The 13,450-nt window shown below is 29.0% G+C and overlaps 2 protein-coding genes across 2 annotated transcripts; both read right to left on the bottom strand.

Moving 5' to 3' along the window:
- Window positions 1-1,570: 1,570 nt before the first annotated feature.
- Window positions 1,571-2,751, bottom strand: LOC107624625 (ribonuclease 1-like). Its single transcript, XM_016327084.3, has 4 exons — window positions 2,644-2,751; window positions 2,390-2,548; window positions 1,884-2,106; window positions 1,571-1,800 (listed from the first exon to the last, which is right to left on the bottom strand). The coding sequence occupies exons 1-4, from the start codon at window positions 2,749-2,751 to the stop codon at window positions 1,571-1,573; spliced, it is 720 nt and encodes a 239-aa protein (XP_016182570.1).
- Window positions 2,752-6,017: 3,266 nt separating this feature from the next.
- On the bottom strand, window positions 6,018-7,737 carry LOC148572616 (amino acid transporter AVT1I-like). Its single transcript, XM_088509681.1, has 3 exons — window positions 7,509-7,737; window positions 6,812-7,419; window positions 6,018-6,698 (listed from the first exon to the last, which is right to left on the bottom strand). The coding sequence occupies exons 1-3, from the start codon at window positions 7,615-7,617 to the stop codon at window positions 6,177-6,179; spliced, it is 1,239 nt and encodes a 412-aa protein (XP_088365807.1). The 5' UTR covers window positions 7,618-7,737; the 3' UTR covers window positions 6,018-6,176.
- Between the last annotated feature and the right edge of the window lie 5,713 nt (window positions 7,738-13,450).

Here is a 13,450-nt window from a genome sequence, read left to right as displayed (position 1 = left end):
AAAATAATTAAATTTGTTATATATTTTTTAATTTAATTTTGATATAATGTTAGATGAAAGATTTTATACATCTGTTTAATTATGTATTGTAATTAAAATATTTTTCTATTACTATTTCTAAAAATAAAAAATATATTCTAAATTAGTAAATTAATCAATTTATTTTAAAATTTTATACGCAACATAGGTACATATAATAGAACAAAAGATAAAAAATAAGTAATAAAAATGAATAAATCGAAAATAAAATAAAATATATAAAGTCACAAAGAAAATAAAATATTAGATTAATACCTAAACTACAATTGTTTGAATTAAAATTTGCAATTGAAAATATCAAAAGGAGAAACAATTAAATTGAAAGATACATAGGGTCATGGAGAACTATATAAAAAATATAAAAAATTTAAAATTTATTTTTTGATGAAGAGAAGATGACTACTAGATAAGGAATAGAAAAAAAAGTTGAAAATATAAAAATAAAAAGAGGGTTTAAGGGAATAAAGGAGTGACGACACAAAAATTAAATTTGATTAGGTTAAATAATAATTAAAATGATAGAGAAAATAAAAAAGTAAATTTGGAACTTTAGCTAATTGAGTTTAATTTATTTATAGTAGGGTCATTTAAAATTTAAAGTGGGAGCATATTATATATAACTATATTTTTTAAAAAAAAATTAAAACACTGTGGAGACAAGTGCCCCCTCTTCTTTGCTACTGGGTCCGTCCCTGGATGCATGAGAATAATGATTGTTGACTTGTTGGTTACGGTGAGCAGGAACAATGCAATCCAATGAAAGTTTAATTTTAATAGATTGTTAGTATAAAATATTATACAATTATATAATTATATCTAATATTTTAAATGACTATTTATATATTTAATATAAAAAATAATTATTTTTTACTAATATAACGTAATTAGATACATGTGAAAAAATATTTTACACGATATATTAAAATTAAATTCATACAATAATGTATAAACTTGTAACCTTTTTAGGGTCTGCCCAATAGAGCGGAAACAGCATGCAGAGCACTAGTGTGGGCTAAAAGCTGAAACCCAAAGACAGTCTAAATTTTTATTCATCAAGCTCTATAACTAACTACTGACAAAAAAAACTATTGGGAGTTCGGTATTCTGTTCAGGTAACTAAACTTGATCCGATCCTGTCTATATGCAGACCCCTAGACTTTTCTTGTCAAAAAATAATAAGCTTTCTAGGGTGAGTAAAAAAAAAAGAGTGCAAAGTTTAATATTTTAATTTGATTGTGCAAGTATGCTACATGATACTGGTATTTGGTGTGTATCTTCAATTTTTTTTTTAAATAATTATTGACATAGTTGTCCAATACAATTGTTAATGTAGCATTTCTGAAAACAGAAAAACAAAACCTAGAGGAGATGAAAAAAATGAGAATAATAGAGCACATCATTTTAAGAAAAATAATTAAAAGACTTCACTTATTTTCATGATTTCTAAATAAATAAAAAAATTTATTCGTATTAACAATTGACAATAACAAACAAGAAGAATAGAACAGAATTCCTGAAGTGAATCCTTAAACTAGAAAATGGGGAACTCAACATTGTCTGGACAATTTGCATCTGGTAGTATTGGACATTCAATGAAGCTTCTGGAGGCTGCTGATTTATCAACACAAAGAACTATCTCATTAAGCTGGACATTACCAGAAGCATCTGTGTTGCAGCTTATGCCAGCTTCAAACCCTGTTGCTTCTTTTATAACTTGTCTTATCTTTTCAACGCTGTAGTTCTTTCCATCTGGTTTGATTCCTGCATGCATCAATATAATGTGAAAGTATTTAATTGGAAGATGTATTTTTATATATAATTGGTCCATAAAAGTGGTTAATTACCATTATTTAGAAGGATTTGAAGGAGGTCAATGTGGTCCTTGAGGTTCAAAGTGAAGTCAAAGTATGCATGTTGGTCAAGAACAGAGTGGGAGCAAGTGCCATGTTTGTCCCATTCATGTTTCCAGAGCTTCATGTTGTCGCTGTTTGTGCTGTTTGTCTTCTTCTTGCTTGGACAAGAGAATGCTGCCCAACTTGTTTCTGCTCTTGGAACTATGTCACTCATCTGATGATATGGTACGGTACATCACAAATAACACATTATTTATGTAAGTTTTAGTCTATGTTAATGTTAATACTGATTTATGTTATGTTTCTCTTAATTCTATAGGTTAAACTATAGTTCTATCATTACTATATTGATCTTCATATTGGTATCCTATTGTATAATATCCTGTGTTTGTGAACCAGCTATATAATAAAGCAGCCATCACAGGTGATAAAACAAAATTAGAAGAGCAATGCGGATAATAACCTAACTGAAGTAGTAGTAATAAGCATGTATGTACCTTGGATTCGTCGAAGGAGTTTTCTACAGATTTGCAATTGGATGGAAATGATCCATTGTTGAAATTAGGCCAAAGGCCATGAACGGTGAAATTGGAGGCTGGTTTTCCTGTCTGAGGAAAGCAGCAACCTTGCTTTGTGTCACAGGATGAACCTGGCCACTGCAACAGTGATAAGGATCATTAATCTTAATTAATTACTTTGCCCAAAAACGAAGAGGTAGAAGAAAATTAAATGGCTTAGGCTAATCAGCTACCTGTTGTACAAAGTAGAAAAAATCAAAATCCTGTGAAACACAAATGTTTGCAAGAGCTACAAGTATCAAAAACTTGATGGGAATAATGGAGCTGTTTGCCATTTTCATCTCTCTTTAGTCTTAACTATTTCCTTTTAATGGGAAGCAGTGTGTGTGGGGAAGGTGCAAGTGCAACACCTCAATTTCATTATTTTCCATTTTCGTGGAGCATGTGCAATATAAAATTGAAACCTATATTTGGAAGGGAGATCACACCATGTTTGACCCTTAATTGACTCGTGATTTACATATATTAAATAGTGCTATACATAAGTCTTTTTATAAGTTAAGTCCAATCAAATTAAATAATAAAATTTAAAATAATATTATAATTATAATTAATTTTTATTATGTTAGACTTTTATTAAAATTGGTTAAAAAAAGATTTAAATATATGATATTATTTAATATTTATATGTAAATCACTAGGTAATTAAGTAGTTAACTAATTAAATAGTTTATAAGAAGGATAATCCAAAACGGTGAGCTAAGATTGCTTTGGTTATGAAATGTACAGCTACATTGTTATTTTATTAGACTGCAACAACACGTTTTGATTAGGTTGTGTTGAGTTTGGAAAATTTATATGATGATCAAATATTATTGAGATTAGTTTGGTAAAGTTTTTATTTTTTAAAAGTAGTTTATAAAAGTCAATTTTTAAAAGATAATTTTTTAAAAGTTATAGCATTAGTAAATCAAATCAAAAATAATTTTTAATAAATACAAGCAAGTAAGCAACATCAATTGCGTTTGGTAAAATCGTTTTTAAAATTAAAAAATATTATAATAGACATAAATGTAAGTATTAAATTTAAAAATTAGTTAATATATGAAGTTATGTATTTATATTAGACTTTTAAATTTTGAAAAGTACAAGCCAACTTTGAAAAGTTCTATCTTAGGTGCTTTCAAAAGTATCCTGATCTTGTAAAAGCTGCAAGCACAAGTACATAATCTTTTTTATTTACCAAACACAAAATGAAGAACTTGAGCTTTTAAAAAGTACAAGCACCTTTTCAAAAAGTTTTACCAAACCAAGCTTTAAAATATAAATTAAAAAATTATTAAAATTATTATTAAATATTTTATTTAATAATTTTCAATAGGTTGTTTGATGATATTTGTTCAAGTGTACAAGAAGCAAATTAGTTTTTAATATTGGGCCAAAAGCTAAACAAGCCTAAGATGATCATTTAATTAATTTAGATTTGTGCAAAATTAATCAAGTGGCTGAATGTTAAAGAAAAGAAAGAAATCCAAAAAGGGCCCAAATCCTTTTAAAACCCATGATAAAATAAAGTAAGAAACAAGTGGCCCAAATCTTTGAAGGAATTTATTCGATGATCACAAAACAATCTCTTCAAGTGAACAAAAGCTCCACAGGTGACTTTCTTTCTTGGTTACTGGAATTCAAATTCCAATTCAATTAATTACATCCTTTGATAACCAAAAGTCTACACGTTACTTTATGTCTTGGGTAATGGAAGTGGGAATTCAATTTGGTTTAATTCCATTCAATGCTTCCTTTGAAAGTTTTCTCTCTCTTCTCTCTTGCTCTCAATCACATCAATCATAAGAGAAGAAGATAGAAGAAGATATCAAAAGAAAAAGGTTGTGAAGAAGAAAGGCTAAGGAAGATCTTTGCTACAGAAGGAAAGATTTAAAGAAAGGCTTCAAGATTTTATTGCCAAGAAAAGAAGCAATCCGCCAGGAAGAAGATCTAGCTTGATAAAAGTTCATTTTCATTTTTGTACATCAAAGAAGAAGATACCCTCTGAGTCTCAAGTAGGAAAGAAGCAAAAACGGAAAGTTTGAAGCTGTTAAGAGTCAGAAGCCCATCAACGATCAGAATTCATTCTTGGGGTCAAAGTCAAGATCAATGGCCAAGATGGAAGAAGTTTGAAGAAAAAGAGTGAGAGTGATGAGGTAAGCTTGCATGCATCAACCTCGGTTTTCTCAACCTTTTCTGATGAAGCCGCTGCTACTCTTTGGTAGGAGAAGAAGTTGATGGGTTAAGGTTTCAATTTTGGAAACTTTCCCTTCTATATTAAGGGTGAACAGCTAAAGGTTGAGATCAAGGAGAGAAAGTAAAAAAGCACAAAGTTCTCGTAGCTACCCGAGCTTCCTGAGTTCTTCTTCTTCTTCAATGGTATTCATTTTGTTTTCTTTTTCTTAGTTTTGTCTGTCTCAGTCTCATGGTGAAAAAAGGTAAACATGGTGAGGTTTGTAAGAAAAAGCCAGTGAAAGAAAAAAGGCAGTGATCAAAATTAGGAAAAAAGCCATAGATGTCTCAAAGTTTCTTTGTACATCTTTCTGTTGTGTGTCATGATCCTGTGGGGATTCGCTTACAAGTTGGGTTAGAACTTTGCTGGTGAAAGCTTGGTTTCAGTCCAAGTCAAGGTCAGATTGCGGTTAAAATTTGGATTTGTCCCAAATAGGATTGGGTAGATCCTAGGAAAGGAAATTGGTTATTGTAATATGTTAAAGATAGTGAAATTTCATCACTGTTGTGATGGAGACTGAATGTAGGCTGCATTGCACTTAGCAGTTGAACCAGAATACATCTTGGTGTGATTTTCTCTTCTCTGCTTCTTCTTTGTTTCTAGTTCTTAGGAGACAAAATAAAAAATATCTCTCAACTTGTTACGAGACAAAACAAAAATGTCTCTTAACTTGTCACGAGACAAAAAGTGAAAATATCTCCCATTGAAAAAGTAAAAAGTAATACTTTGCCAAAAAAAAAGCTAAGATTCAACTCCCTTTCTTTTAGCCACTGATTATCATCAGGTTAAAATTTTGTTTGGATCTTTGAACCTTACTTTTGTGTCTCGTTAAAAAAATAGTAATGTTTTGATATATCTGAAGTTTGGGCCAAATTCGATTCACATCAAACTGATAAGTGACCGAGACTAAGACTGCTGATATTGAAATTGAGATTATAATTTTAAAATTGAATATTGTATTTAGTAATTAGTAATTAAAATTAAAATTTTAGTCTTAAAATATAAAATTTTAAATTTTAGTTCTTTCAATATTTTCAGAAAATAAAAACACATACATATACCAAAATTTTGAAGAATAGAAACTAAAACTATAATAATATTTTTTTTTAAAAATATTTTTATTTAACTTTTTAAAATTAAAATCTACTTTTAAGTCTTCATATTTATTTTAAACTAAATAATACTGAACAGTATATTTTATATCAAATATAAAAATTTAATTTAATTTCTGTCTCCTAATTTTTATTTTTCACTCTTAGTCTTCGTACCAAATATAATCGTAAAGAACATTTGATCGAAATGTTAAAAGATTATTGAGCTAGCTTTGGGACACAAACATACATATCATCCATTATTCAAACACTTCTGGGCTCAAATACAATCCTAACCGAATGGCCCATTATTGTAATAATTGGATTTGATACTATACACATGACTAACAGATTTGCTTAATTAATTAGTATTTTGGAAACTTTGAACTCTCCATCTTCATAGCTTGATGTCACGTATTATCTGAATTATGGAGATATAGGTACCAACTACAGCAATAATGGACCCTGTAAACAGAATTCCTATGATAATAACCAATTCCATTCCAAACTTTTGAGCTGCTTTATTCATCTTCAAGTGGCATAAACATGGAAAAATCCATGAACCTGCCACACTCAAGAATGCGCCGATAAACGCCATAACATAGGCAAAAAAAGGAATGAATAATGCCACAAGCAAGGTGCTTAGCACAATGGTTGTTCTGATGAGGATGACAATAGGTCTACCCTTATATAAAAGTGGTAATGTTTCTTCAATCGCATTGGCTATTGGGGTGATTATAACAGCATACTTGGTAAAAGGGTTAATTAATGTGGTGTAAATTGCTATCTTAGTGCTTATTTTTTTTGTTGGAAGATTTAAGGTTACTTGAGAGTTCACATGTTCTCCAAACATCTTGTACCCTATAATAGCCATGGACCCATAGGTTATAGTGCTTGTGATGAAGCATACCATCAAAACCTGCATTTAGCAAAATCATGAGTGATATTGTTTCTTTTGTACACTTTGTTTTTTAGTAATTATCTAAACTATTTTATAGCAATGGTAAGAAAAAGTCAAAAGGTAATTAATACCTTGTAGAATTGAGTTCTATCTTTCATGGAATTGCGCAGTGTAGGAAAGACTGCATGTCCACAGTAACAAAATGCAAAGAGACTTACAGTAGAAGGCAACCCTTTCCAATTAACTAACTCTCCTTTCTGATGAAACCCAATTTCATCAACTTCACCAACACAAACAACACAAACAATCAAAATAAGAGAAGCCACAACCCCACCAACAGAAATGTAGGCCAAAACTCCCAAGCTTTTCAACCAAGTGGTTGGCAGTATCACGAGCGCAGTTAGCAAGACAAAACCGGCTTTGCCTCGGATTCTAAGGCCAGCAATCTTGAAATTCATATTTGGAAACAACTTCTCAAGGTTGTCACCTTCTAGAATGAGAAATTCTACCGCAATTAAATAGAGCTCTAAGTACATGAAAATGGCTACCACAACTCTTCCTTTGTAACCGAAAGCAACATTGCCTATGTCAGGGTAGGATTTGATTAATGGATGTGCGTCCATGCACCTTTGAAGAAGCAATCCTGTGTACCAACACACAGTAGCAACAATGAGGAGCAAAATTAAACTCGTCCACCCTCCTTGAGACACTGCATATGGCATTGAGAGTATCCCAACACCTAATAAGGAAATAAAAGAAAGAGAAGAGATTAGAATAATTAATATAGTTGGCACAAAGATATATAGTTTGATATGATAGATATAGTACCTGACAAGGCATTGAGTCCGTTCAAACATGTTTTGAAGAAGGATGTTCCTCCTCTAAGGGATTCTCCTGATGAACAGGAAACTTGGACTTGATGGTTTTGAATCTCCATAACAATATATAGTAATATGATGCATGCAAATTGGAGCTGTTCTCAAAATGAATCACCATGCAGCTGGGTATAGTGAGAATGATGAGTAGATAAGCATCATGGTCAGCAATGCCTACTCAATGAAGGCCATCCCCATGTATATGTATGTATGTGATGATTCATGGCTTTATAGTGAAAGGAACCTATTCTTACATCTCTTGCATTCTCGCTTAAAATAATCCGAAAGATTTGGAACTTATACCTCACGTGCGTCTTTTATTAATTAAATAAAAAAATGGCAGTATTATATACTATTACAAGCTGTTCACCTGTTCCATTATACTTTAGTGAAACATTTTGTTCCATTCCTCTTAACCATTCAGATTTAATTTTAGAAAAAAGAAATGGCCTAGATTGAAGAGAAATCCTTGTTATGAACTGCAATTTGAGAGGCATATGGTGGGCGTCACATCTTTCCATCCTTTTGTGAGCTAACAAAATTTGAACCAATCTTCTATGTCCAATTCATTTGGAAGCTAATAACTAGCATTGTGTGGGTTGTGAGTTTAGGATAAAGCTAGTTGAAGTGTGAGCCGAACAGTGGGTTTAGAGGTTATACTGAAAAATTAAAGTAGGTGATAAAAAATTGTTTCAACAAAGAAAAATGAGAATAAATACCAGGCTTTTTACTAAAATAAATTTAAAAAATTATATTTATTAGATTATCCTAAATCAAAATTTATTACATATATGTTGAGTTAATACTCAAATTAGTTCTTAAAATATTAACTTCATATATGTTATTTTTTATAATTTATATAATTGCTACATGATAATAAAGATTGCTATTTGTTCATAAATTATATTAAGCAGCATAATTTATTCAAAATATTATAGTATCTTTTAACACATAAATCATGGCAGTGTGATGTGTTTTACAAAAATATATCAATTGTAGTACTCTATCACTAAATAATAATAAAATAATAGATTTTTAAAATTATACATAAAATTTATTAGTCTATCATAATTTATGTTAAAAAAAAAAACAAGCACTCAATATCCCTGTTATAATTTATGTATAAATAATAAAAATCTAACACGTCAAATTTTTTGAGTAAAAATCAAATAAAACATAAAATATAAATTGTGGATAAAATTATTCTTGTAAAAAGTAACATTCATAAATTTATAATAATAAAATATTAAATAATAATAAAAAGTTTATTAAAAATTTTATTTTAATAACATAAAAATTATCCTAATAAAAAAAATTTGATGAAGACTATTATACTAATATTGTATATGAAGATTATTATACTAATATTGTATTTCTGGATAAATTTAATAGAAATAAAGTTTACAATTACTCGCAATCTAGTATTTTTAAGGGGCACTATAGTGTACAGATTGGAGTAGTATAGAGAGAGAATATAATTCCTTTTATAGTTATTTTTTATTATTTTATTATTATTCAAAATATGGGTCCTACTATTATTAATCTCTCTTTCATTCTATTAAAGGAAAAATCTGTAAACTTACATCTTTACCATATAACCCACCATTTTTAAACATCGTATTTTGTCTAATTATTTTCATGATAAACTAGTTGTTGGATTATATTTGAGTATATTTTTTTTTTCAGATTAAAAATACTACTATAATACCAAGATTTTATTATTAGAAGAATTTTATGTGATTATTAAAAAATTAAGATCATAGAAATATTATGATTAGAAAAATATTTATGGTTTGCAAAAAAAAAAAAAGAAACCGTTAAAATTTTGTGTTTGTAGATACATCGAAAATTCAGTAAGTTTAATTTTTTTTCATTTCACAAATGTGATCATACATATTGGAGATATTAATTAGTCAAAGAATAGTATTTTTTTAAATTCTTCTTTGCAAATAATTATAATATTTTTTTATTTATTTTTGTTTAAAAATGGAATATATATATATATATATATATATATATATATATATATATAATTCTTTTGTATGAATTGCATTATGAATTTTTTTTTCGTTAGGACCATTTTTATATTATTAGTTAAAACTTTGTATTATCATTAGGATATTTTTTTTACAGGAATATTATTCATAAGTTATAATTTTTTATGTGTTGTTTAATTTTTGCTTAATAAAATTTGATGTGTTAGATCTATGATTGTTTATACATAAATCATGATAGATTATTGAGTATTTGTTCTTTTGTACATAAATTGTTAGATTGGTGAGTTTTATATACAATTTTAAAATTTTACTAATATATTCTATCATTATTTATGTGTTAAAGAATACTATTGAATTTGTAAATAAATGGTAATAAGATGCCCGCGTGATTTGTGTGTTTTTGTAAAACAGTTATTCTACCACAATTTACGACTTAAAATATAGTATAATATTCTTAATAAATCATGGTAGGATAACAAGATTTATAAATAATAATAATATTATTTATATATAAATTATAAAATAAAACATATATATAATGAATTTTAATTTAGGATAATTTGGTAATTATGAAATTTTTTAATATTAAAATAATCAACTGTATTTTTCTTGGGCATATAGGACAACAAAATAAAAAAAATTAATACTATTAGATACTGAATTTAAATCTTCATATAAATATCACAACAACAAACTAAAGAATTTTTTTGTAAAAACTAAAATTAAAAATATGTTGATTGAATTCAATTCAAAGTCCATGTATTAGATTCACTGAAGCCACTAACAAAATAAACATGATTTCTTTGTCATTAAATCTATTAAATGTATATTTTTGTCCGAATTTTTTATTTATAAAAAATTAGATGTCAAACAAGTTATATTTTAAAAGATGTGAATGAGAATGATATGATAGTTGTATTTTTAAATTTTTTAAAAGATAAATTAAAAATTAAAAAATTGATTTCAAAGAAAAATTTTCGAGAAGAGCTTAATAATTTTAATTGTAATGTTAATATTTAAAAAAAAATCATTTTAATATATATTATTTGCTTATTTTATATATAGTATTATTTTTACCAGACAGTTTTTTTGGTGACTTTTTACCAAGTTAGTGAATATGTTTATAATTTTTTATTAAAAAATTGAATGATTTGTTAGGAAATATACTAGGATATTCGTCATTAATAGTGTGTGTTTTAAGAATGGCATGAAGATTTAATTCTTAATAGAATAAATAGTGGCTCACTTTCCAATTTAGGGATGGCAATGGTACTCACTCTGTCTCTACCCGCTCGGGATGGGTTTTTAGCGGGGCGAATTTTTAGAAGGGGCGGGGCGGGGTCGGATTTAGGTAATACCCGCCCCTACCTGCCCCGCTATATATATAATATATATAATTTTAATATATAATATGTATAATATATGTAAAATAATTAGTAAATGATTAATAATATTGTATCATATTTAAATTTTTACTTTAATTTATGTTATGTATGTGATGATAGTTATATAAATTTTGAAATTTAATTTTATTTATTGGATTTTAATAATTATAGGGGCGGGTAGGAGCGGGCCGGGTTAGGGTTCAACATTTTACTACCCGCGGATAAAAGTTGAGCGAATTCTATGTGGGTTGTTGTACAGCGGGGCGAGATCGGATAGAGCAAAAACCCGCCCCTACCCGCCCCGTTGCCACCCCCACTTCCCATTGCTAGCCAAGCCAAGAAATTAGAAACTGAACCATTGAATGCTACCGACCACAGCTGATAAATGAGTCATTTCAGTTTTGCTTTTAAGAATAAATTTGTCTTTAAATTCTTCACTACAAGACAAACATATACAGCCTGTTTGGAATACATCTGATTTGAAATCATAAATGAATTGAATTTTATTCCTTACTTTGGAATAGAAAAAAAAAACATGAAGTTGAATTCCGGTGAAAATTCCAATTCTCATTTTACCCCATTTACAAATCAGACCTACTTTGGTCTGATTTCAAAATCAATTTTTACCTAAATCTCACTTAAACTGTGCAATATCAAAAATATCCCTGTCCAAATTATAATATTCCATAATCCCTTTTCAACCATGGCAGCCTCTCTCTCCCTCCAACTTCACTCGTTCCCTCCAAATCCCACCTCACCTTCGCCATCCTCCAACACCAAAATCACCTTCCAACTCTTCAACTTCAAACCACCACTCCCAAAGAAACCCCACCACACAACAGAGCCGTCCCAATTCCCCACCACCAAGAACCACTGCTATCACCATCACCATCGCTACAAGAAGCTGAAACATTTCAAAGAGAAGATGCATTTCCATCCTTCTTACCTATCCACACAAAAAATTCACGCTCCATCTACAAAGACATCAAACGATTCGCGCGCCAAGACAAACTCAAAGAAACACTTACCATTCTCGATTACATTGACCAACAGGGAATTCCTGTCATCGCTACCACTTTCTCTGCTCTCATCGCCACCTGCATTCGCACCAAGTCGCTACAACACGGTAGAGAAGTCCACGTCCATATCTGAATTAACGGCTTCGAAAACAACGAGTTTTTGCGAACGAAGCTTGTTCACATGTACACCTCAAGGCTCATGGGTTGTTGATAAAAAATGGTGAGAATGATCACTCACTCCATTCGAATAAGCAATTGACTATTATTTGCTTAATCCATTAATTCTCGTGAGAATAATCACTCACTCCCGTGGTATTACTTGAGACGATTTCGTACACTTGTCGATAGTTTGTGGTTTGTAAAATCCTGCATCAATATTTAATAAATCTCTTCAAGTAATAATCTGACAGACTTATTTACAAAATCACTTCATATTAATACATCCTCCTTTTAAAAACTTGAATATAAAATTAGAATGCATAGATTTTGAGATTTTATGTGATGATACTTAAAGGAGAAAGTTTGTACTCTCTTTCACTGTTTGAGTTTTTATCTCATTATATTTTTTTCATAATATTTTTTAACAAAATAGTTCTCATTGTAATAGATATTGTATTCTTTTTCTGTTTGATTAGGTTCTTATCCCATGGAATTTTTTTGGACAAGATTTTAACAAAATATATCCTTAAGAGTATGTTTGAAATAAAATAATTTTTGAGTTGATTTGATTTAAAATGAAATAAAATAAATTAAATTAAAAATAAATTATTATGTTTGAAATTAATAATTTAAAATAAAAATTGATTTAATTTAAAGAATAATATAATGAGTACTACTATATATATAAATCTTTTTCGCATACAAGTCATACAAGTCACTTACATAACACGTGTATGAAATCACATTTTTCTTTGTATTCCGCGTTCTTCCTCCTCCTCTTCCTCTTTCTCTTCCTTCTTCTTCTCCTTCTTCTTTGCGTTTCTCCTACTTTTTCTTCGCGTGTTTCATCTTCATCGTCGTTTTTTTTATTACTGTTGTTGTTGCTGCATTTTTTCCCTCCTCCTCTTTCTATTGATTTTGTAACATTATGTATTTTTTTCTTCTTTGTTTGATTTTTTCCTCCTAAGAAGAATTATAAGAATATGAAATAAGAAGATGAAGAAGAAGAAGCAGCAGAAGATGAGGAGAAGGAAGAGTTTTGAATTATGCAGAACTTATCAGCACACATACACCGAAAATTCTTAAACAATATACTCGAATATCTTCGTGTTACACCAAAATTTGCTGCAAATACAGAAAAATATTTTCTCTAATACTGCATTTTTTTTTCTTTTTTTCCTTATTTATTTCTTTCTTTTAGTTGAATGAATGTAAGTTCATCATCTTCCAAGTAATTTTGCAGTATTATGTGTTTCTTCTTTTTCTTTGTTTGTTTTTTTTATTTTTATTCTTGTTAAAAGAGTAAAACAAGAAGAAACTTGAGAAGGTAAAATA

The sequence above is a fragment of the Arachis ipaensis genome, chromosome B3, assembly GCF_059453495.1.
Source record: "Arachis ipaensis isolate K30076 ecotype BB chromosome B3, ASM5945349v1, whole genome shotgun sequence".
NCBI lineage: Eukaryota > Viridiplantae > Streptophyta > Magnoliopsida > Fabales > Fabaceae > Arachis > Arachis ipaensis.
This window is presented reverse-complemented; position numbering and strand designations above follow the sequence as displayed.

Excerpts from the sequence above, each read along its gene's own strand:
- LOC107624625 (XM_016327084.3), bottom strand. The coding sequence starts at position 2,751 with ATGAAAATGGCAAACAGCTCCATTATTCCCATCAAGTTTTTGATACTT. Across the intron at positions 2,549-2,643 it reads TTTTCTACTTTGTACAACAG|TGGCCAGGTTCATCCTGTGA; the intron begins GTAGCTGATTAG and ends TCACTGTTGCAG. Across the intron at positions 2,107-2,389 it reads ACTCCTTCGACGAATCCAAG|ATGAGTGACATAGTTCCAAG; the intron begins GTACATACATGC and ends CCATATCATCAG.
- LOC148572616 (XM_088509681.1), bottom strand. The coding sequence starts at position 7,617 with ATGGAGATTCAAAACCATCAAGTCCAAGTTTCCTGTTCATCAGGAGAA. Across the intron at positions 7,420-7,508 it reads CGGACTCAATGCCTTGTCAG|GTGTTGGGATACTCTCAATG; the intron begins GTACTATATCTA and ends TTTCCTTATTAG. Across the intron at positions 6,699-6,811 it reads ATAGAACTCAATTCTACAAG|GTTTTGATGGTATGCTTCAT; the intron begins GTATTAATTACC and ends TGCTAAATGCAG.